Genomic DNA, 24,631 nt, shown 5'->3' with positions numbered 1-24,631 from the left:
CACACGGCTTTAGAATACTATTTCCACTGACCGGTGGGACCCAGAAGTTACAGGACCCACTTTCAGTGAGAGAAGCCAGTTTGAGGAGCCAGGAAAGAGGAAACCGAGTGGCGCTGGCGCCCCTTCCCTTCCCACTCCCCAATCTCTGGTTCAAATCAATCAACTGCGTCTCTCAGTCTCCTCTAACCTCATTGCGCAAAAAACCCCAGTCCGGCAGCTCAAAACCCCAATAATCCCCGGCCTCCCCACCCAACCCTAGCACCAAACAGCATCCGATGCGGCATCTGAAGCGCGGCGGCTGCGGCGCCGACCCCCGCGACGCGGCGGTGCTCGACTTCGTGGGGCTTGGGGAGTTCGCGCAGCTCTACCTCCCCGACCACCCGCCCGACGAGCTTGGGCTCTCCGCCGCCTACGACGACGCTTCAGGCCGCATTATGGTATCCGTCTGCGGCGGCGCTGTCTCCGCCTCCCCCGCCGACCTCGCGGGCGCCCTCAGGCTGCCGATGGGCAAGGTTGGCCTCCCCGCGGGGTTGGACGCGGCCGTGTTCTCCACGGCGGAGGCGATCGGAGCCGTGAAGGGGATTGTCTGCGATCGCGTGCTGCTGGGATGGGGAGGGAGCGGCGTTGCTGTGTCGATGGAGGTCGCTGCCGCGCTGCGGTTGGTGGAGGAAGGCAAGGCATACGAGGTGGACTGGGGCGGCTTGGTTTGGGCAGTAGTGAAAGGGGAGGTGGTGGCTGGGACGCCATGGCGGTACGCGCCGTACCTCCTCCATCTGATGGTGTGCCAAAGGCTGGAGCTTTTCGCGGAGAGCTTACCGCTTGGGAAGCGGTTCAAAGATCAGGTATTGCAGCAGTGCCAGTTGGGAGACGAAGAAGAAGCCTCTTTGGTTTTTCTGGGCAGCCAAAACATTGGCGACTTAGAGGAAATGCCAATTTTTGGCAGTCAAAACATAAGTTTTTTTCCTCAACAGCAGGAGGTGGGGGGAAATTGCAGTTACCAAACTATTTCGCATTTCCAAGCCCTCATGCAACAAATCCAAGGTTATGTGTCTGGCATGAACAGTAAATACCTGGATAAGGAACAGACTTGCAGGGACATTGAACATGAGGTGGAGTGCATTAAGGATATGGTGAATGAAAAAGATAAACAAATTGAAGCTACTGTCAATGGTATACAACAGGAGCTTTTAGCGAGGAGAGTTGTAATGCGAAAATTCGAAGTGGACAAGGATCAGTTGTGCCGCAGTGTTCAACATTACCGTAAGTTACTTAAGAAGTCTTTAGCCAAATTTCAGGAGCATAGGAATATGGTAACACGTGGGGAAGGTGTTGACTCGTATTTGAAGGATCTTGGTATAACTGGTGGGCAGAATCTCACTTGGATGTGCCAAATGCGTTCTCAGCGCCAGATATTTGAAATATGTGATTCAAATTCTTCGAAGCTTCTCAAGGAGTTTACAGAAATGGAGAGGAGCATTGCAAGCCTCAATCATGAAGTGGAAAGGCTAAAGAATTGTAGTTCAATTCCGGACCTCAACAATGGCAAGCCTCAAACATGAACTATCATTACCCACAGTTTAGGTGAATGCTAACTTACATGACTCAAATCATGCACACTTTTTGCAGGTGTGGAAGACGATGGTGAGGGCAAAGCATCCCTAGCCACAACATTGGGTGCATCTTGGACAGGTGAAGGAGATCGTGTTAGCAACACCACACAAGTGAGTTGAGGTCTTTCTGCTCATGTTTGTTCAGGGGAATTTAGGGGTTTACACTTGGAGTTGACAGGTTCATACTGATAATTGGCCGTTTGATGTGAAGTCCAAGATTTTTGGAGATAATTGCTCTATCTGAACATATCTGCTGATGAACAAAACTAATTCTTCATGCTTGCTAGAGACCATGACTAACTTTTGTGGATAGGAGTGGTTTTGGCTGTGCAAATAAGTTGAATAGGTGCTGCTTTGTTTGGGGACAAGTAAAGGGATGCATGAATCATTTTGCAATGTGTGCTGAAAACTGCAGATTGTATAGTTTTGTTAGGGAGGAATGTTTCGTGTTTTAAATGATCCTTTCTGTGAATCTTGATAATACAAAAGTTGGAGAGGATTTAAGTATCTCTGCTGTCCTAAAATTTCATGATTTTAGGCCATTAGGTTTGGGAGATATAGATTTTTGAATTTTCGCTCTCAGGTTTGACTGTGTGCTGTACAGCTCTGGACTTTTGTGTATTTCGACCATGTTAACTTCAAAACTAGCTTCTGTTGATAACTAGGAAGTTGTAGTATTTTTCTTGAGCTTTCCAAATTGTTAAAGAGCAATATTTTTGGTTGGCTAGAACTCCAGTTATAAATTTCTGAAGTTCCCTGTCAGTTTCTGTCCATGTCTGCGCAGCAGTGCTTGTTTGTGTTTTTCGATCTTGTTAACTTAGAAATATGGCCTATGTTATAATTAGAAAGTTATAGACAATTTCATGAACTTTCTAAAATGTTAAAAGAACACAGTTTTTCATGGTCTATAGCTCCCGTTATGTTTTTCCTAATTGACTGTACTGTTGCTGTCCTACGATTTCAGATCTTGCAATTGCATGATTTTAGCTGTGTGTATAGCTTCACTTGAGTGTGTTTCCTGCATAGAAGTTGTATGTGTTCCTTAGCTTTAGTAACCAAACTTTCTTGCTTTCCATCTACTTGAGCAATAAAATAATTATGAAGTGAATGGAAAAGTGCTATTGTTTAATTATATAATCTATGCTGGTTGTGCTACTGTTGCCCTCGCTTGTTAATTTCCGAATGTCGTAGTGACTTGTGTTATATTTGTACTCATGTATGGTTGTTTATGTTTAGACCTCCTGGCGTGCTCTTTGCATATGAAATGTTAGATAATTGACTAACACTCTACTGGTGTTTAAAGTAGCTTGCTGGGATGAGTAGTGCATGTCCAAAGAACATGACCTTAGACTTAATTGCTTTAACTCTCATTGTTTAAACATGCGCATGTTGAAGACAAATACTGTCTCAGATGAGGTTGAGCCAATCTCCCTAAGACACCCTATGGCCTTGTGTGGTAATGATCATTCTATATAATTTTCAAGTTGCCTTGTATGCTTGTTGTATCCACAAAATCAAGAACAAACTTTGCTTAGCATTACAAAAGTACTAGGGCTGCTGTTGCTCACATACAGCCTAGCTATTACATTATCAAGGTCCAACAGGTTACTCATAGCATAGTTATAGTTACCAAATTTTAGTGATCTTGATTAACATAGTTGGAAACCGTTCAGAAACAGCATATGAAAAAGCGGATAAAACAGGTTGCATCAATCCTACATCAGTTTATCATACCAGGCTATATAAGTCAGAGGTGATTTAGCACATTATGTTTCTGCTCAGACCATTTGTTCATGAAAGAGCTACAAGCCAAACATGATTAACGTTCTAACAACCCCCGGCCCCGCCCCGATCCCCGAACTCAAATCCCCGCCCTGTCCCCGATAAGCTAAACGGGGACAAAACTTGCCCCATCCCGTTCCCCGTCGGATGCCCGGACCCCAACGAGGCCCGTGGAGGCTAAACACCCTATTTGAATAGGTATTTAGCCACAGTCCTAACTGACAGAATATAACTTTTTACAATAAGAAACCACAATTAAATAGAAACCTGCATCTAGATTAGCCTTAGTGATCCACCCGGCAGCACAGCATGGCTGCAAGGCAGAAGGCACTAAGGCACCAATCCAATATTCCAATTGCATGTCCAGGCATTTAGGCAAGCAAATAAAGTAGCAGTATTACAATTGCATGACACCACATGCATTCTGCCTTCCATTTGCCACCTACTTCCAACCTTTTAAACTCATCCCAAACAATAGATTTAAGCTTTTTGTTTTTTGCTGCTGCTGCCCCACCTCTGAATCAATACCATCAGTTTGTGAATCAATAACCTGCACTTCAGGTTGAGCTGTGACACCTCCCTGGAGTTGGTTGTCACTAGGAGGTGTATCAGAAGATGGTGCACCAGAAGCTGCCGCAGCTTGTGAAGAGCTTGCTGACCTTGTGACCACCATTGCTGTGCAAAAAAAGGAGCACAGTCAAGACAGGAAACACCAAAACAGAGATCTAGCTTCATTACTTCAGTGTGCTTCTAATGATTAAAGTACTAGCCGCATTTCTATTAGCTAATCAAGTAGCAGTAGTAGTTTTAGGTACTAAAGGATCTAAGTATAACTGTATAAGAGTACAATTTCTACTAATAGATCTGGTACGTATTAATTTCTACTAACTAATCATGTAGCAGACTAGCAGTAGTACTTGTACTAATGAATAGGAGTACTGCTTCTACTAACAGATCTCTGGTATCCACTATCCAATCTACTAACGAGTGACGAATCCAAGTAATACTACTACTCTAGCTAAAAGGATTGAGATTTGAGAAAAAGAATCAGTAGATTACCGTAGCACGTGGAGAGAGTGGATGGTGCTTGGTGCAGTCTGCAGTCAAGAAGATGTGCTCACAGCTCGAACTCCCCAACGACCGAGGTGCGTGCAGTCGAGCTCCGGCCTCTGGCAAGCCGCGAGCTACTATCCAATCTGCTGTCCAACATTTGTCCTGAATTGCTCTCAGCACTTTTTTGTGCTCTGAAGTCTGAATAATCTGTTATACCTATCTACGACAGCTGGGATCTTTTGGGAGTTGGGACAACGGAGCAATTTGGCTCACGTTGAGACAATGACAATTGGTCAATATATTGAAGGTGCATCTAAATCTGAAAACATCTTTGGCCATTCCTGATTTAGGAGATTCTTTCATTGCTTGGAATTTGCTGCAGAACTACTTGTAATATTGTTAGAAAGAAAGCCTTATGGTCCATCCAATCTATGGAACTTTTTTCTAGCTTACTGCTATGAAGCTTCATTGTGATTTTTTTTAAAAGCACTTCGGCATTGCATAACTCGTGGTATTGTGCTGCAGGGAGGAAAACGGCTTGTTGAGTTGATAGCAAACCCTGATAAAAGGAATGACACCAGGGAGAGCATGGATCTCAATGGAGCTCAGTTAGGGACGAAGCTCTGCAGATGAAGCATGCCATGGCGGAGCAGCCTCACCGGGCACAAGATATTTTGTTAACGGTTGATCGTGTGCTAGTATCATGCAAAAGTGCTGATCAGATTGCACCAGTGTTTTGTCATGTGGACCTAATATAGTTGTATTATTATACAAGGTTATCCTAACTTAGTAGTGTGTAAGAATAGTGTAACCAGTAGCAGTGATGGCGCTATGGTTGGACATGAATGGGAAGTTTCTGCAACATGCTATCTACCTTTTTAGCTCTGTTTAGTATTGACAAGCAATGCGTCCTGGCATTGCCATGTACATTGCTGAACCATACTTTATGATATGAATGAAACCAGAAATGCACTGGCTTTGTTCTATTGGTTTAGCTCAAGCATTTCTTTGTGATGGGATTTGGAGGTTGAAGTCGATTCTGGTTCACAATTTTCTCCAGTTCAGGCTCTCATACGCATCTGTTGTATTGGTTTACTCTGAAATAAGGAAAGGGGCAAGCAGCTGGGAGTGATGCTAACTTAAAATGTTGCCTGATCATGTTGACGGTTTATGATTTCAGTTCGGAGACTTTACTATGGGTGTTTTGATGTTTGACCCATGGTGTGGATTTTCTGTGTTCTGTGAGAAATGTTTTATTTTCTGTTTGCAGAGCTGCAGGTTTTGTTTTCAGCTCTTGGTGATGGGCGAGCAACCTTGACCTTGAGAGGTGGGGCTAGTCCTAGAGCAGTCTAGTTGTGATCTACGCTCTGTCCATTGTTCTTTTGGATGTGGATTTGGGTCCGGTGGTCACTGTCTACAGTACAGTGAGTGTTTAGCAGGAATTTGTATTGGCAAGAACGGCAGCAGTGAGCAATGTTTTTATTGACAGAAAGAAGGCATTGCAACCACTGGACATGTCCAGCTGATGGTTATCTGACGGACTTGTTTCTCTTCATGTAGTGTCACGCGTCGTCGTCATTGATGTTCAGATTATTTTGACTGACCCGCGATGGCAATCGTATTGGATGCTGAAGCCTGGAGTATACACGCCTGTAGGTGTTCCTAGGCTGACTGTCAGAGGAGGCTGGCTGGCTTGTTGGTTCCTAGCCATAATTTGCCATGGACAGGTCCAAAGGTGTGGCTGAATCTGAATGGCGTGGGGAGTTTGGGCCTAATCACGGCAGTTGGCGTCACTGCAACCTGGTTGCCTTCAGCTTCAGGTGACAGCGTGACGCAGTGCATGGCCACGGGGATCCATTCATCCCCAGAAGCAGCGAGCGCTTGGTTCGCGGGTGGGGCTGTGGAAAACAGAAGGCAGTCCATAGCCGTGGCGACGACGGCCAGGGAGGCAGACGGCGGCGAGCACGCGGTTGGGCTAGTCGGCGAGCGTGCTGGGGGCTGCCGCTGCTGGCCTGCTCGAGACTCTGCTACCACCTACCTGGCCTGCTAGGCGATTTTGTTCAAGTGAAACGAAAGAACGCGTTCAGATTCAGTTCAGGCCGACTCGTTGCAAATTGATCCCCGCCGTCTGATGCGCTTTGCAGAGGTCGGACGCTGACTATTCTAGCACGAAGCCGTGGGGTGGGGTGGGCTGGGCTGGGCCCGGCATGTCAATCGCCCTTAAAGCCTCTTCCTGATACGTGTGTGGCTTTGTGATGCGACTAATCATCGTCCCTTCAGTTTCAGTTTCTGGGCCACCTCTTTTGTTAGCAGTCTATCTCATACCTCTCTTTTGTTATACTCCCAACCGATAAGAGCTCTTGTCGTTTATATCAAGTTCAGAATCTGGACCATTGTTGTACAAGTTGGCCCAAAGCATCCGAGTCGTAGTTGGATTAGATCTCTCTGCGGAGTATGTGTGGGCAAATTTCTGTGTGTTCGAAAATAGCTATACCACTTCAGTCTATGAAGCCTGCATCTGCATATTTTGTACGCTTTTTCTGACTCTAAATATCTTGAGCATTTACCTTTTCTTTGAACTTGTATATTGTTGCTATTTTGCTTTACCATAGCCTTTTCATGTGACTTGTGAGGCATTTCTTTTTCTTGGCACTCTATCTCCGATCTCCCTTAGAGCCTGTTCGTTTGAGGCAGTTTGACACCAGGAATTATTCCGGTCAATAAAAGCTTATGTAAATTGACTAACGATTCCAGCCGTAAATTCTTCCAGGCGATCGTTCCGGAGGAAACGAACGAGCCCTTAGGGCTTGTTCGGTTAGTTCGGATTGAGGCCATGAATTATTCCCGCTGATCAATGTTGTATAAATTAGACAGTCGTTCCGGTCGGGAATCGTTCTAGGTCATCATTCCGAGGTAACCGAACAGGCCGTTACAGACCTCTAAGGGCATCACCAATGGAGGCTAACACTCCTACTGGTTCTAGTACAAATAAAGTGATCCACATAGACTAGAAAATGTTGAGACTAATATTCCCACAATGCAAACTATCACTACTTGTGGTTTGTAAAGAAACTTTTTTTCTTTCATGATACCTCAGCTTTATTTTCTCTCCCTCTTTTTTAGCATGAACCACTTTCTCTCTTTCTAAGCATACGTAGCTTTGATGTCATGTAGGAATGGATAAAAAAAGTAGGAAGCCCCATGTCGCCCCATGTCTCCAGCCTACTGCCTACATGCTCTGGATCCTGCTTTCATCATGTACACCGGCCAGCTAACTCTCTGTTGATGCGGCACCTGTGTTGGTGCTGAGTGTTACAATTGTTCAGTCCACCTCTCGTTTCAGATAAACTCGACGAGTTGTTCAGCGTAACAAGTTAAGCTGTCTTTAACATGTTGCTTTTAAGTACTACTGCTCTTTTCTTTTCTTTTCCGTTCATGGTGCTTATCTGATTCTCTGTCACTCTTACAGGTGGTCTTCCCCAATCTCTCTCTCTCTATCCGCCAGGTTCCAGGAAAAGAAAGAGCCATGATCTCAGGAAAAAAAAAGGTGTAATCTAAATGCAGATGCAGGCATACACCCATTGTCCCGACCGACGCTGTGAAGGTTATCCGCAACCCGATCTTCCGTAGTCCATGCTACCTCCTGCAGGCCGTTCAGCCTACAACAGGCTACAGAAAAGAGCTCGAAAATTGGCCTATCTTTCGCTACCGGATAGTCTGTACTGTACAGACTGCTTGTCCTGATGCGATGCCATTGTACCTAATTTAGCCCTGTTAGTGTTAGCCTAATAAGGTTAGATTACACACTAGCGGGTAGTACTATTAATCATGCGAAGCATGAAGCTGATGAGACTTATCTTGCTTTTATCCTTAACAAATCTTCCATCGATGGACGAATCTATTCCTGCTAATCCAGAGCGCTTAGTGTAGTGCCCTCGACTGGTCCAGATTGCAGCGCCGGAGCACAAACAACTTTTTTTTTAAATGTTCGGCGAGGTTCCATGCTCCCCTGATTCCCCTAATACTAAACCAAAAGAAAACACTCGCCATTGATTATCACGGTGCTAAATCGCATGCTTATCTTGCTCTGCCCCCAAACGCGGTGATTACTGATTAGCTAGACACCGGAGGCTGTATGTACTATCCCCATATGGAACTCGAGCTGAATTGCTCTCACCATTACGAATGGATGCTTGATCGTCAGGCTCCGGTCCCATCCAACTACCCGTCGGCTAGCTCGCACGCGCGGGGCTAGCTAGTCCGCCGGCCCGGCCGGCCGGCCGGAATCCCGTTGCCGTCACTTTTTCTGCTCCGGCGATCTAACCGGATTTTTCTCGGCACGGTACGGAGACGTCACCGGCGACTTTCCAAGTCACCGGCCGCAACTTTCGTGTTGGAGGAGGCAGCTTTTGCGTCGGACGGCCACTCTCGGCTGCCTGCTTTTTCTCCAGCAGATGCAAAGACTTGAAGTAAAGAAGTGCGCAGAGAACCGGGGAGTCCTTTGGGCGACGGCGACACGCGCGACGTTTACCTCCCTCTCTGACGCTGACCCCGGCCGGCAGCTGGTGCTTCCCTCTTTCTGTGTGTGGTCTTGACTCGTGTGGACACTTGCTCCTCTGAGCATTTCTGAGGAGCAGGACCTGTATGTACGTGATCAATTCACACCACCATATGGGAGTGGCAGTCTGGCAGAGCAGTGCGTGGTCGCCGAAATAAAAGAGGAATTGGGGCAAGGGTCAACTTGCGCATTCTCGCAGCTTCTATCACTAGTGCTTCCATACTATAGTAAGCTAATCCGGAATGCGCGCGGCATCATGTTCATCCACTGTCCTTTCTTTTTTAATCTCTGTAAAAATGACAGCACTAGCTGCTTTATAGGGCGAGTAAGGAACATTGTATGTGACCAACGTCACGTGCAATTTGTAGATCTTCTTTTTTGATAAACAACCAGTTTTTAGAGATGCGTGAGTCCATAATGTACGTGACCCATCTAATATATAAGAGCGTGCGGTCATGCACGATGCTACCACTTGCTGAAGTGACCTTAAAACTATCTGGGATACTGAACCATTTGTTTACTCAACAAACGTGAAGCATGTTTGTAGTTGAGTTGTGTTAAAATGAATTTTAAGTTCTTAGACCTCTAGGACAAGATCACGCCAAAATGTTGTCGGCAACAATTAGCTTTCAAGTGCATACTTTGAATTTTAAGGCCCGTACAAAGTGTGCACTCCCTTGATCCGTTTTTATAAGACACGTCTTTTGAATATGCAAAATCAATCTTATTTAATTTTACCTATAATATTGTATTAAATCCACAAGATCATAACCTTTTAAATCCAATGGTACCAATTTTGTGGCACATAACTCAGATTTGTTTTTTGAAGGAACATGAGGGGGTTAACCTTACTGATTATATTATATGTTATACTTCTTCAAAAAATATTATATGTTATATACTCCATCCGTTCCAAATTATAAGTTGTTTTGATTTTTTTTAGTTCATCCATTTTGCTATATATCTAGACATATTATTATATCTTAATGCATAGCAAAATGGATGTACCAAAAAAATCAAAGCGACTTATAATTTGGAACGGAGGGAGTATAAAAGAAAAAGAAAAAGTATAAGAGTTATGAAACAAAGATGGCCAAAAAGAAAATCAAAGAGATTACACGAATGCTCTTTCCTCAAGATGGCTTTCAGATTTGCAATTGACATAACTCACATATTATTAGATAGAAACATTGGTCAAAGTGTGAACTTGAACAAGAAAATCACACATGGGTACTTTAGTACAGCATGTGGTAGATTGTACACTCTATCCATCAAGGATCAAACCTTAGGTTTGATATCTCTTATGTCTTTTTAATGCGACTATTTTTCAAATGGTAGGTGACGTACCCATCAAAGGTAAGGTATCTATGTGTCGGATTCATAAACCCGGGGTCCCTCGAGGACCGGCTTCCATGCCAAAGCTCGACCCGAGAGTCTAAAAAACAACAGGGCAAAGGGACGGTCCAACAACCGACCGGAAGGCCAAGCCCAAGAAGAGCAACGCCCGCTCATCAGCTACTTTGGCCCACCTATCCGACCGGAGCGCTCGATTCGGGCTCCAGCCGCTTCCGGACGGCCTCTCCGATCGGAAAGCCTGCCCCGAGCCCTACTTCCGACTCCGACCCCGCGTCCCTCCGACTGGGGCTCGTAGGAACCCTGCTCACCGCTCTTCTCCGACCGGCGAACTTAGAGCCGACTGGAGCCATCCGACCGGGGACGCTCGCTCGATAGGAACCAGAAGACGTGCCGAGAAAGGCAAGGCAAGGCTCACAAGTCAAAACCACTGTACCAGGGACCATACCCTGCAGCCACCCTAACACAAACAGTATTGTAGGCGCCGACATCTCCCCCTATAGTATTGTAGGGGCCGCTAAAACTCCCATACGGTAAGACCCTCCACGTGCCTCTGGGCATCGATAGCGGTATGGGCGCCAGGATTTACCGTACCGGGTGAACATAGCGAGACTCCTCACATGCCTCTAGACATCAAACAGTATTTGCAGGTACCGACATCCACCATCCCTGAAAAAGGCTGCATGACCTCCCGTATGCATCTGACATTCTACAGTGACATCGACAGTGTTGTGGGCGCCTACGATTATCCAATCCTCATCGGCGTGGGCAACAAGGCTTAACAACATCCATACCCTCTCCCTCTCACCTGTAAAGCCATCCCCTTCATCTATAAAAGGGGATGCACTCCCTCCAACAAAAGAGACCGACCGAACCGGGCCGAATCATCCAAGCTCAGTTCCTTTAGATTCATTAGTCCAATAGCTTACAACCACAGAACCACTAGGTTCAGACCTCAAGCACACGCTTGAACACTTAGCTCATAGCGGAGTCCCCGTCGCTCTCGGCCCTTCCGACTGGAGCCAACCGGTACGGATATTTTCCGACCATATTCGAAACCGAATCCGTTTAGAGGGATTGAGATCTGTCCGTATCCGAGTCCGGATATCCAACATCCGATACCGTATCCGTATCCGAATACTCAAATCACATATTTATGATGTCAATATCCAATCGTATCCTATCCGACATAGTTGACACTATCCGTATTCGAATCCGAATCCGGACAGAAATATGAAAACAAATGTAATATCGGTGATATCCGTCCGTATCCGATCCGTTTTCATCCCAGCCAACCGGGCCTCTCGTACACCCCATCTTTCTTCTTCTCGTTTGTAACCCCACAACAAACTTCGAGCACCTGGGCTCAGGAATAAAGTCACCGACCGACCCCAACTGGACATAGGGCACGTTGTCCGAACCAGTATAAATCTTGTGTCATTGAGTGCTAGGCCACCTCCGATCACAACGTACAACAAAACTACAAATATTCACTAGTTGGTCACTTTCTATACCGACACTATGACCTTTTCAATTTAAAGACCTACCTGCCTAGTCGTCCATAGACTTTGATCGATGTAGGATGCTCATGCGTGCGTGGATTTGCATGTGTAAGAGTCTTAGCGTCTATATTGTGTTTTGCAAGGGGAAATCATGCAATGCCTTATAAGGATATCTCCAATAACAACACTAAAAATACATGACCCATTCGTCATTTGGGTAACACTGCAGGCAAAAGGTTCAATACATATTCGACATCTTCTCCAACAACAAGATCCAAAAGAGAACCATTTCTGCAAATGGGTTTTCAGGAGAGAGGATACCCATATTTGGGTTGTACCTCTCAGGCAACCCAAAATAGGTCTCTTGTATAGGTACTCTGTTGGAGGCTGATTTTGAGTCTCTTGCTACCTATTTTGGATTTAGGTGCCCATATGGGTTCCTTGTTGGAGACAGTCTAACAACGATCCGATGGGAGAGGTTCTACCTGGCTTAAGCCTTTTACAATATCGTAAAAGGAAAATGATAGAGTCATGCAAAAGAAGAAGAATAAGTTATTTTCATTACCTCAATCCTTGAGAGGGAGTGAAGTTTGAGTGACAACATCAAGTAATAAAAATGCAGACGTGCCAATTGGCAGAGTAAGAGGAGGAAAAGGGAGAGGGAGTGTTTTTCCCCCCTCAGTCATTATATGGTCTAGACTCTTTTTAGTGTCTACAGGAGGGTCTATAAATATCCGTCAAATAAAATGTTGCCACCTAGGAAAGTCATATGTTAAGACACATACTGGAACAAAAATACAACACATACTCTAATAGGGGCCACTTTGCTTTAACCTTTTTTTTTCACATAGCTTTATCCACCCCCTGGCTTACGGACAGCAAGGGTATATAGGGTAAATAAAACTTGAAGCTTCATCCATGTTTGATGTCTGCTAAGCATCAAAAGTTGAGTGTGGACTAGATTAAATTTTTTTTGATTGTGGACAAATATAGAAACTTAAGGATTTAGTTCAGATTTGAACTAAATTGTAGAGATTCGAACCATATCAATTCTTTTCAAACAGGCCCTTACATTCATCAAAAAATTTAAGAGCTCACAGACTTGCATTGTCTTAGTACTGCACCACTTACGCAAGTGTGGGATGTACACGTGATGTGGAAAACGACCAAACTAAAAAGGCCGTCATTTAAAAAAAATAGATTAATTAATTATTCACGGCAACAGCATACTGCTGCCGTTCCAAGTCGTCCAAGTCCCCGGCATCGGCGTAGGCGCCCTGTGGCCTTCGCGGCGCCGGCCCGTCCCTGCTCAACATCTTCATCAGCGACGCACAGGCACCGATCCCCCGCTCCGGCGTCGAGCTGCAGCTGCCGGCCTCCTCCTTCACAGCGTCCTGCACCTTCTCCTGCACGAACCGAGCTGAGCACGCCGTCGCCGTCGGCGGCGGCGGCTCCACCTCGGCGCGGCAGACCGGGCACGACGAGCTTGACGCGAGCCAGGTGTCGACGCAGGGGACGTGGAACACGTGGCCGCAGGCCGGGAGCTCGCGCACCACTTCGCCGTCCTCCACGGCGCCGAGGCAGATGGTGCACTCGTCGGTGCCGCCGGCGCCCACCTCGCCGCCCACGTCATCCCTGTAGATGGTGGTCGGCAGCGCCGCGATGGCCGCGGGATCCAGCCCGCACTTCGTCGGGGCCGCCACCGCCGTGGTCGGCAGCACGGCGGCTCTGGCCGCCGCGCGGCGCCGGTTACGGCGGCGGACGTGGCAGACGTAGAGGTGGAGAAAGAGGGCAAGCCCGAGCACGGACACGAACGCGGCGACCGCGGTGGTGATGAGACGCGCGTTGTGGCCCGTCCTCGCCGCCGACGGTGTCCGGCCGGCGCCGCTGCCGAACCACGCGGACCCCGGGTCGCTCGCCTTCATCGTCGTCGTCGACATGGTTTCTTCTGCCTAGCTCCAACAGCTCAGCCTCAGCTCGCGCGCGCTCCTCTAGCTCCTCGGCGTGTCGCTGGTATGAGCCAAGTTGCTCGGTTGGTTGGTGAGTGAGAAGTGAGAAGAGAAGACTGGGTGGCGCGGTTTGGTGGGCGGTTTAGTAGCAGGCCTCGCCTGCTCTTATAAGCTTGCAGCAGCAGCAGCCTGCGCCCGCGCGCCGCTGATTTGCGACGGGTTTGTTTAGTGGCTTGCTTAGGCGCATAGGTTTCAGACGTGACCGGCCGACTGGGGCCTGCCTGGGTGTGGGCGGGCAGCCAGCAGCACAGCAACGAGACGAGTGCTGGATTCGGATGTCTGTCAAGTCATATGTGGTGGGGCAACGTTTGGTGCCGGAAAGCAGCGCGGCCGTGTGGGTATTTGAAATTTCGACGTGGCCATTGGCGTTGCGCCCTTCCTCTCTTTCTTCTTCTTCTTCTTTTCTTTTCCTCGACTCGACGAGACGTGACGCCGTGACGGGACTGCGACGCGAATCGCGCCCAAAAACTTGCTTAGCCTCGGAGGTAAAGGTCCAGGCAGCAGCCGGAAAGGCTTCGCCGATGGTGGCAGGGGGGCGGAGCAACTCCGCGCGACGCTGATCGATACGGTGGTTTTGAGCACTACTCTGGCCGCGGAGCTGGCAGAAGCTCTTCCTTGGTCAGCCCCCACGCCGGCCGGCCGCGCGCGTCGTGGATAGATACAAACGAGGTTTCTAGGCTGATGAGTTCGACTGATGCTAGTTTATTGTAAGAGAAAAACATTATTGATTGACTGATAAACTCTAACTGAAACTAACGAGCGAACAAGCTGATAGCCACATTGGGATGGGGGAAGAGTCTCGGGGAATACTCGTGTTGCATGATGACAAGCCGTGACACTCGGCAGCCGGTGGTCGGCTACTGAAGGCTCACCGCGTGTTGGTGATATTGCTCGCCATCGACGACACTGACCGGTGTAACTACAGTACAAAACCGAGTTCGTAACTATGGGCCGGCCAGTTGTCACTCGCTCACTTGCCACGTGTTCTGGACACACATATCCAGTTCTCCTCCAGCTTTCTCGAGTCTACACCGACAGGGACAAGGCCCTTCATTCCCTTATCCGTTCGGAGTCGTTCGTGTCAAGAGTTGTTCCTCGCTTGGTCTTTGTTCTACCGACAATAACTACTGCTAGTGCAACGGAAGGATTCTGGTTCTCTCGTGCCCTCAGAAGTTTGAGCATAATAAAGCCGGCGTAGTGGGCAGGCAGCACACAGCACAGCAACGGCGAAATGTAGGAGATCTCACCACTCCATCATGGTCTGGCTGGCCCAGGTCTAGTAACTTGCAAGTAATCACGTCTAGATTTGGGCCTGCAGCCGCTATACTTAGTGCCAACCACACACAATAATAGGCCCGGCGCCAGATCTTCCTCTACAAAGAAGTACTGGGCCAGAGTTGGAGTGCGAAACAATTTACTGGGCCAGAACTGGAGTCTCCAATAACTGGGCCGGACTTCCATGGCGTCGGTTGTTGCGGTCATTCCTTAAAACATTCGCGTGAATCTGACCCGCGTACGGTGCCAAGGCCACTTCGCTTTTGAAATTGATTGAACATTTGTCACACGCAGCATCCCATGATCGGAGACAGACATGACATAGCCGCCAGCGCCAGTGGTCACCACCTTTGGGCCTCGGCGTAAGGATCCGTCGATATCGACGTGCGTTGCGGCGCTGGCAGTAGTGGGATTCGCAAAGCGGAATATGCCCTCTCCCGCTCCCTGATAAGCAGCCTGCCGAATCATCAAAAGAGCAGGGCATTTTTCCAATCTGGTTACCGCCGGTGCTGCTATTGCCGAAGCGACGCATACGTCGACAGACGCCCGGCACGAGATGCATCAACCGATCGAAGGGGATGCGGGTTATTCCTTGGAAAACCGAAAACATCAGCGCGCGAGGCCCGGCGAGGCGGCGACAGCACCGGTCGACCGAATGGAAAGCGCCACCGGGTCGGCCGGCCCTGTGCTCGTGAAAATGCTGTCGCATCGGAGACGTCGACGTGCTCGGCATGGGCGCGCTACGTGGACGGAAGGACTGGCAAAGGGACTCGCCGGACGAGATGCCGTTGCAACTGGAAGAGAGAGGCAGACAGGCCTTTCCGGGAGATGCCGTGGCGCGCGGGTTACAGGCTTGCAGCCTTGCAAGCAGCCACCTTTTTGGCGAGCCCTTCAATTCAAAGTCGGCATCTCTCCATATTGCGCCGGCTTAAACAGGAGAGACTACACAAAACATGGTGGCCTGCTAGCTTGGTATCATCCTTACTTCTTCTGTCCATCCTCACTTTCTATCAAGGTTTTAAATCTTTCGGCTAGCCGAAGATAGTTGGTGGGAAAGAGTACAGCTAGAAGAAGCAATTTTTAGCTTAAGCAACCGTTGCCGCTAATAGCAGGAGATAACTGGAGATAGCCGCTAATTAATGACCTATTTAGCTTCAGCTAAGAGTTTGACTGGCCAAGAAAATAGTCGCAGCCCATGAAAGCCCAAAATGGCAGCCCACTCTTCAATGTTCATACCTAGCCTCTTCTCTCTATTCTCTTCCACTCGCGTCTCTCCGACTCCTCTGTGAGACGATGGCGGCAGCGCCCGGTCCCTGGAGCCATGAGAGCAGCGGCGACAACAACTTTCAATACATGAAAAAATTGCTCTAGGCACACTTTCATAGTAATGCACACTAAAAGCGTCTCTACATATATATTCATGTAAAGATGCTTTTTGACATGATTTTATGAACGTCTCAACATAACATGGTATTAGACACGTTTTTATTTGTGTTAAAAGCCATCTAAAGACACTTTTTATAATGATATTGTAAGTGTCTCAAACTGACACCGTGCTAGACACACTTGTAATCGTCAATAGCTTCTAGACACGTTACAAAGTCGTCCCCGGAGGCATGAAAGCGGGGGCGCCTGTCCTCGCCGCTCCGCCCGGCCTCCACTCCTGCTCTTGCCGCCCCCACCTCCACCCGGTCATTGTGCTCGCCCCCACCAACACCGACGACCAGCTCGGCCCCACCGACGCCGGTGACCTACTTAGTCGCGTTGATGTGTTCCTCTAGGGACCGGCTCTCCGGCATCACCAATTCCGTGGAGATCGTGTTCAAGGTGCATGCAACCAGCATGCCCTCCCGCCTCGCCTCCTATCGCCTCTTAGGCGTCGCCGCTTCGCCAGCGATTCCATGTCTCGGTTCTAGCTGCAATCCGTTAAAGATATGTTCTTGTTTAATATATGCTTCGCTTTACTGATGTCTAATGGCCATGAATCTGCTATTTTGTTATGTTTGGTGGTCGTATGGTACTAATGGTGATGTTTTATGGTATATCTTATTGTCTGAAATTGATGTTGGATGGTCTCAGCAACCACACGACTTGTACTCTCACCGCCCTTCGGTATAAAAAGGTAGGGCATGGGATCCTGTAGAAAGGGAAGGATCGATCAAATCCCAGTAGATCAAACCCTAGAATAGCATAGCGCTCCCCTACACCTCTCTCTTTCTTCTCCATTGTAAGAACTCGATTGAGCATTCTCAACGCGAAGAACACCATTGCTAGACGCAGGGCTTAGATGCCCGACGAACCAGGATAACCCCCCTATGCTTTGGGTGCTTAAGCCGCCAAAGGCATACACATCATCCCATGTCGAACGACATGATTACTACCACGGAAACGACCCCACGACACTGCCTCTAAAGATCGTCTGCGGTAGTGCAACCTTACAATGCAACATTTTGAAATCACTTATGAAAGCTTATAAATGCAGAAGAAGTGTGGATGTGATTGAGTTGTACTCCCTCCGTTCCCATTTAACTAGCATACACCAGATTTTCATTTTGGCCATAATAGGAGGCAGACTGCAGGTATCAAGGGACAATTAATTACTTGGGAGTAAAAAAACAAAGCGGTGCACACATAGCTAGCAATAGTTTCGTGGCATGAACAAGGTAGTCAAAAACGCCCTTTTTTCTCTTGCATGCCGTTGTGTAATTACTTCCCTGCATGCCATGAGGTGATTATTCATGCTGAGTTAATACGTGTCTTGGTATCTGAAATGAAGCCCCTCAGGGCAGTCCCAATGGTGTATTGATGATGGTTTCTATCCTCATTAAATGACTTGCTACGTAGGCAAAACGCTGACATGGCAACGTAATTAATGAAGAAAGAGAGCAAAAATCCTAGAAATGATTTCCTCATGAAGAAATCAGGTCTTCTCTTGACCCAATGCACCAAGAAACCATGAAATCGCCATTGGGGAGAAACCACTAGTTTCTAGGGGGCTCGTGCCGCACTCCCATTGGAGGAAGAAGATAGAGTTAAGAGAGAGAAAGAGAAAATAATTATTACTCATAGAAACCATGGGTTGAAAAGTAGTACTTTTTTGGTGCGGTATCCTATGTTATAGAAGCTACTAGTTTCTTTCATTGGGACTGCCCTCACGGCAGTTAAATGGAAACGGAGGGAGTACATGCAAAGCATTTCTATATAACTGTAGCAATACTACCAGTTACACACCAGGTCACCTCCCCCCACCCCTGGCCCCTCGTTGATGTTTTACAGCACTGTCACGGTGTTCATACAAACCTAATAATTATTGTATTCATATGTAAGCTACCACTGTCGAATCATACAGAATGCAGAAGCAGTTATGATGATGAGTTTACCACCAATACATTGCAGTTTGCATTGATAATAGATATGAAAGTTTATGCTTGTGAAAGCTTTCAATAAGGGGTGGTTGCATTTGTCCGGTAACACCATATTTCCATTTCTATATAGAGAGAGTATATATGTAGACTCAGATAATGCATCATGTCACAAGCTAACTGGAGTGGACTACTAATGTTTTCATTAATCAACCCGTGTACACGACAAATTGTATTGGTTGCATTACATCACATGTATACTCCCTCCGTCCCTTAATGTCCGTCGTTCTAGGAGGGGAGCAGTGTCCCTTAATGTGTGTCGTTGGGCTAGTGACGCGGGTCCCACGCATAGATGCAGACTCCCACCGCACGTCGCCTGCAGCAGCCTTATCCCTTCACTGCTTTCCCCTCACACCACCGCACAGGCCGGGTAGTACTTCGTAAAAAAAATCCACCGATCCCCAATCTCACCCTCTTCGACCGCATCGTCGGTCTTCTGTCGCCCATCCGCATCCGCATCCGCATCGTCTCCGGTCGCCGCATCCTCATAGCTGCTCGCCCCATCGTCGTCGCCGGTTGCCCCATCCGCATCGTCGCCGGTCGCTAGGCTACAGGAGGCAAGAGCGTAGGCTCACTCATGCGGCGGTGCACAGCGTCTGCCTCCTCCTCTGGCTTGGCCCCTCCCTTTCATCCTGTGCCGGGCTAGGGGAGCCGAGAATGCAGGCCCTTCATCCACGTGACATCGCCGAGACTCATCCGACAACACAAGGGTGAAGCACGGCTTCCGCGCCGACCCGTAGAGGCTCGCCGCTCCTAGTCGCTGCTGCCCTCTACTGTCGTCACACTGCCTCCCACAACCTTGCCTCCTACCAGCTCAAGGTGGAGCTAGGCTAGATCTGAGGGCCTGTGTTGAGGACCCTCAAGTTTTGTCAAGGTACTCCTCCTGCTCCAAAAATCACATCTCTATTCTGAAAAAACTTCAATCTTTCCATGACCACTATAAGCAAATAAAAAAATAGGTCACCTACATCATGCACCAATGTGTGTGGAGCATGCTGAGACTTTGGACCGGGTTGTACAGGAATAATCCGTTATAGTGCTCAGAAAATTAAGTTAGGCACATCTAATCCACTCTGTTGATGGCCTAGACATTTATGAAAAATATGGCTCAGCTACTATTATGCTCAGAAATCCTATTGCTGTGCTAGTGCTTTTTTCATTAAGAAGAATGGCTTCTGTTTTTGTCATATTAGTTTATCATTTGCATGAGAATCAAGTGTTTTACTCTTATTGCAGTGTTCTTTTGTCAGGCAATCCTTGGATGGCAGGCGGCAACAGGGCACATGGGCCTAGCCGGTTCATTCACCACTTGCGAATGAAGCGTGCCTTGGGAATCCCTTCAAGCCATAGGATGTGGCCTGCAAAGCAGATGCGCGGTCGGGATCGTCGTCGTGGAACTTGGTGGGACCATAAGCTTAATTGCATCGCCATCGAAGGACAGGATTTTGCTCAAGATACACAGGAAGGGGGTGCAGATCGATTCGAGTTGATACCTGATTCGAATGAAGAAGAAGGGGTTAAGGGTTCATCTTTGCTTGGCGATGAGGATGAGTACATGCCTGAGACGCAGCCACATGAAATTGTTACAGTGAGCAGAATTGCTGGGCCGTGTGGCAACCAAGGTCGTGGGCGTTTGGGGTAAGCCAGCTTTATGTTGCTGATTTTATGGTAACTTGCTGATTTTGTGCTCTGGCTCCAAGCTCCGCCACTGATTTTGTGTATAAATTCTATCGTTTCTATGTAGTACTATGCTTCACCAGTGGCGTGACCTTATTTTTGAGCTGGAGCAGGAGAAGGAGATTTCCAAGGTAAACATGGAGAGCAACAAGCTGCAGATGGACAATGTCAAGTTTGAGAAGGAGAGTGGCAATGTGGAGATGGAGAGCGACAAGTCGGAGATGTTGTCTAGCAAGGTCCATGTTGATAGGGTCAAGTTGAAGAAGGAGAGTGCCAAGCTGGAGGTGGACAATGCGAAGTTGGAGGTGGAGAGCGACAAGTTCGACATGCTGTGTAGCACAGTGCAGATGGGTAGTGTAAAGTTGGAGCAAGAGAGTGGAAATGTGGAGATGGAGAGCGACAAGCTAGACATGTCGTGTGCCAAGGTGCAGATGGATACTAGCAAGGAGGAGGTGGACCATAAAGCTAGCTTCTCTGATCTGGAAACTGATGATGAGGGATGTTGGTTTCAGGATGGTGTGGACTTGCGAGGCCATTCACAAGTGGAAGATGTTGACTTAAATGAACAGGTAAGAGACATGTTCACTACCTTCATTCCTGCATATGAAGATGTTTTCAAGAGCTCCAAACGTTAGAACCATTGGGCTACAACACGCAAGATCGTAGTCAAGGTATTGGTAACATTTTGATTGTAACTCCACCCTAGTGCTGGTGGTACTGATGGGTTGTTGGTTGTTTGCACTGATGGTTTATGTTGGACTGGTTTGGTTCATTTTGATTTGTGGTGCTTGCATGTATCTATGTTATGGTATACTTTGTGAGTTGCAATGTTAAATGACACACTAAGGAATTACTAGTTTGTCGCTGCCACATGATACAGAGACTTTATACATGGTCATATGTATACAGAGAATTTATACATGATCATATATATACAGAGATGTTTACATGAACAGAAGCATCACAAGCGATGTTTACATGAACAGAACCATTAAGTGTTCAACAACTCAAAAGCCCTTTGAACTAGCTGGCTATCACAACTTAGAGCTGTAGGGAGCATGCCTTGTGCCTCTAGCCTCTCTTTGTTCATGTGAGGGATCTTGTACCTATTGCCTCCATTATCCTTCATAACTTGAATCATGCATGTTTGTAGTGTGAGGAATACCCTATTGGGAAGGATGGGGTTGTAGTTTTGATATTCAATGTACACATTCTGGATGAGCTCATCCATGTTTCTAGATGTCGTTCTATCCGTTAGCGACTGAAGAGAAGCAAAGAAACCAAGGTCAAGGCAGTTCATATCAGGAGAATTAGGAGGTTGGTTCATTAGGCGTATGTCGAGGCCTGTTCGGGCTACTGCTGCAGCAAAAACTACATCATCTACTAGTACATGAGAAGGAGCATTGTCCTGTTGTATCCATATTATCTCATGCCTTGCTTCTCTAGGCCAACGAGCTTGTATTTCTGGTATGAGTTTGTCGATCATATAAGTTCTCATTGTTTGTCTATCAACCTTCATTGACTTTGTGATAGGTGTGCCCCTTAGTTTGTTGCTACTTCTCCTTTTTGCTGGTTCCTGTAATTAAAAAGAATGTTATTTGAAATAACATAAAAGGGATTGCAAGTATTATTTAGACAAAGATTAGTACCGTTCGCACAAAAGCCCATATGCCTAGCTTCCCATCAAAATAGCATCTCCCTTCAGCATCAAACCTGGGCTTTCCAACAATAGAATAAAACATGACTTTGTGAATGGCATTCTTATTTTGCACTGTTCTATGTGGGTCTTCTTCATCTGGATGCATGTACATAGTCAGATTCTTCTTTGTCCCATTGAACCACTTCTCATCTGAGTGAATAATATTTTTCATTTCTTTGAACTTGGGATTGTCTGGTAGAGTACTTTCTTCTAGCATAGAGAGAACCCACCGCAGCCTTGCCTGTTTGTTTTCTTCCTTCAAATAAGGCTTCAATGAGTTGGAGTGTCGTCGTAGCAAGCCTTCTTTGAACAACCTATGTAGAGAGCTTTTATTGATATTAAGAGCAGTTGCTAGTGACCTTATGGTACCCCTTCTGTTTAAGGGAATATCAACAACCCTTGTGAGGTCCACTTGAATTTTTTTACGACCACAATTCTTAGGTCGCAAAGATTTGACATCTACTAGTATGCCTTGTTCCAAACATTTTTTTTTGCTCTCTGCCATACCCGTTGTATTGTACGCACATGGACATTGTACTTTGCAGCAATAAGTGTTGTGCTGTCTCTTTTTAATTTGCCATTATTGCTTAACCGAAGCAAATCTTCATAAATGTCTTGCCGTTCTCTTTCTGTCAAAATCCTGACCATATTTGTTGCTTCTTCTTGCTGGGTTTGCTGATCTTCGTCGTCATCCGAGTCGGACAACTCCTCTTCATCAAATATGATGTCAACATCATCCGTGTACACTTCGAAGTCTTGTATGAGATCGTCCAAGGTATCATGTTCTGCTTGTAAGGCAGTGTTGTCATTTCCTACAAAAAATGTAGATGCTGTGTGCTGATTGTCATTAAATAAATTATCAAACTTTTCATAGGGACAATTATTCTTGCAAACATGACTTGAACCTAAGGGAAATAATCACCTGCATGTAGGTTTCCTTGTTGTTCTACTAGTGGATCATTCAAATCAAATGGATTGCCAACATTGTCACCTGTATAGAAGCAGCTGATGAATATGAAAGGCATTGTCACCCCACAAGTGAGCTATTCTGCCCTCACTACAATTTCATTTTGAACCAGAAGCAAATATGAGTTGCATGCCTCACACATAAACCTAACTAATGTTGCTTAAATTTTTATGAGAGACTACCAGTTCATACTAATTTTAGGACGGATAGAAGATAAAGAGAAGCCCATGCTATTTTAGGATAGAGAGGTTACATAGAACAAGTGGTACAGAAAAGAGTTTCAGGTGACAAAAGATAGTAATGACTAAATTCCCTGATGTTGCTTATGATTTTTAGGACAGAAATAAAACAGCACACTAATTTTAGGAGAGGGAGAGGGAGAGGGAGAGGGAGAGGGTGTGTGTGTGTGTGTGTGAGAGAGAGAGAGAGAGAGCTTGAAACAGTACACTCAGATTTGGATACAAGCAAACGTGCTTACCTTGATGAATTTCTGCTTGTTCATGAATTTGATCAGGATGGAGACCAAAGCGACCAGATCCCCCAACTTCAATTGAATCCACTACATCTTCGAAGGGATTATGATCCTCTTCATGTTCATCAGGCTTCTTGTTGAGATCTGGCAACTCCTCCCCTCCCTCTGGTACTGTGTTCAAGTCTATTGCCATGGAGGATGCATGAGAAATGGTTCAAATGAGTGGAACGAAGGGTTACCAGGCTTTATTGGCACAGGAGTTAGAAAAATGGCGCTAGGAGCACTAGTTTCAAAATTTAGTTTGCCTCTTCTGTGTAAAAATGGAGCGCACTGATATTTTTTGGCGTTAAGTGCTGTTTGCCGCCAACGATTTGGTGTAATGTTTGGTTTCTTTAAATCCAAAATAATGCAGTGCATGTGTAACTGTACAAAAAGTTGATGTGACAACTGTGTTTTCTTTACTGTAAAAATAATGTCTGTGTGTGGCATGCCTGCATCTTTCAATCCAAGAATGAGCATTAATGACATGTCCATTCGCAGGTGAACGTACTCTGTATTTTATAGGGGTGTTCAAGTTTGTCGCTAGGTTCCTTAATTCTTGTGCCAAATTTTAGAACGGCACACATTAAGGGACGGAGGGAGTAGATTGTAATGTTTGGTCCAAATTTGCAAGCATCCCAAGAATCTTTATAAAATGACAGTCCGTACTAATAATGTGCCCAGAGAACTTCTGCACACACTGCCTTCCACTTCCATACCAACCACCAGCAGGCCCACTTGTGTTGGCGTCGTAATAGTTGTTACAGGCTTGCAGTAATAAGCACGCATGCCTTTTATTTTATTTTACTTTTTCTTACTACACACTACTACATATATCATTTGTAGGGGCGGCTCAAGACTATTTGTAGGAGCGGTTTAGCCAGCCGCCCCTATCAAACCATCTCTATAAATCATGCATTCGTAGGAGCGGTTCCCAGACCGCCCCTACAAGTCGATTTGTAGAGGCGACTGGTGTTATCAGCCGCCCCTACAAATCAATTTGTAGGGTAGCTATAGTACCAGCCGCCCCTATAATACCTATTTGTAGGGGCGGTTCAGTCTAAAACCGCCCCTACAGTACATTTTTCCGCAAAAAAAAATCAAATTTACAATTCAATTTCGACCAGAACCCTGTTTGTTTCCGCGTATTCCATCCAACGTTCGCATTGCCAAACGCCCCGCGACCAACGTTTCACTGAACGCCCCGCGACCA

At 46.7% G+C, this 24,631-nt stretch overlaps 3 protein-coding genes across 3 annotated transcripts; 2 read left to right on the top strand and 1 right to left on the bottom strand.

Moving 5' to 3' along the window:
• The first annotated feature begins 203 nt into the window (after window positions 1–203).
• Window positions 204–5,420, top strand: LOC136459034 (uncharacterized). The gene is made up of 3 exons (XM_066458936.1): window positions 204–1,542; window positions 1,627–1,721; window positions 4,971–5,420. Exons 1-3 carry the CDS (start codon window positions 276–278, stop codon window positions 5,076–5,078), a joined length of 1,470 nt encoding a protein of 489 aa, XP_066315033.1. The 5' UTR covers window positions 204–275; the 3' UTR covers window positions 5,079–5,420.
• A 7,473-nt stretch (window positions 5,421–12,893) lies between these two features.
• On the bottom strand, window positions 12,894–13,966 carry LOC136459033 (RING-H2 finger protein ATL39-like). The gene has a single exon (XM_066458935.1). It carries the CDS (start codon window positions 13,796–13,798, stop codon window positions 13,064–13,066), a length of 735 nt encoding a protein of 244 aa, XP_066315032.1. The 5' UTR covers window positions 13,799–13,966; the 3' UTR covers window positions 12,894–13,063.
• A 5,859-nt stretch (window positions 13,967–19,825) lies between these two features.
• LOC136461008 (uncharacterized) lies at window positions 19,826–22,949 on the top strand. The gene is made up of 5 exons (XM_066460495.1): window positions 19,826–20,202; window positions 20,309–20,546; window positions 20,631–20,809; window positions 22,609–22,715; window positions 22,873–22,949. Exons 1-5 carry the CDS (start codon window positions 19,826–19,828, stop codon window positions 22,947–22,949), a joined length of 978 nt encoding a protein of 325 aa, XP_066316592.1.
• The last annotated feature ends 1,682 nt before the right edge of the window (window positions 22,950–24,631 follow it).

This window comes from Miscanthus floridulus, chromosome 6 (assembly GCF_019320115.1).
Source record: "Miscanthus floridulus cultivar M001 chromosome 6, ASM1932011v1, whole genome shotgun sequence".
Taxonomy (NCBI): Eukaryota; Viridiplantae; Streptophyta; class Magnoliopsida; order Poales; family Poaceae; genus Miscanthus; species Miscanthus floridulus.
Note: the sequence above shows the minus strand (reverse complement) of the source record. Positions and strands in the feature narration are given on the sequence as shown.

Bases quoted from the DNA above. Each gene is read 5' to 3' on its own strand.
- LOC136461008 (XM_066460495.1), top strand. From the start codon at position 19,826: ATGGCAGGCGGCAACAGGGCACATGGGCCTAGCCGGTTCATTCACCAC. The intron at 20,810-22,608 runs GGTAAGAGACAT...CTTCTTCTTGCT, and splicing joins GATGTTGACTTAAATGAACA to GGGTTTGCTGATCTTCGTCG. The intron at 22,716-22,872 runs GTATCATGTTCT...ACCTGCATGTAG, and splicing joins CTTGTATGAGATCGTCCAAG to GTTTCCTTGTTGTTCTACTA.
- LOC136459034 (XM_066458936.1), top strand. From the start codon at position 276: ATGCGGCATCTGAAGCGCGGCGGCTGCGGCGCCGACCCCCGCGACGCG. The intron at 1,543-1,626 runs GCAAGCCTCAAA...CACTTTTTGCAG, and splicing joins AATTCCGGACCTCAACAATG to GTGTGGAAGACGATGGTGAG. The intron at 1,722-4,970 runs GTGAGTTGAGGT...ATTGTGCTGCAG, and splicing joins GTGTTAGCAACACCACACAA to GGAGGAAAACGGCTTGTTGA.
- LOC136459033 (XM_066458935.1), bottom strand. From the start codon at position 13,798: ATGTCGACGACGACGATGAAGGCGAGCGACCCGGGGTCCGCGTGGTTC.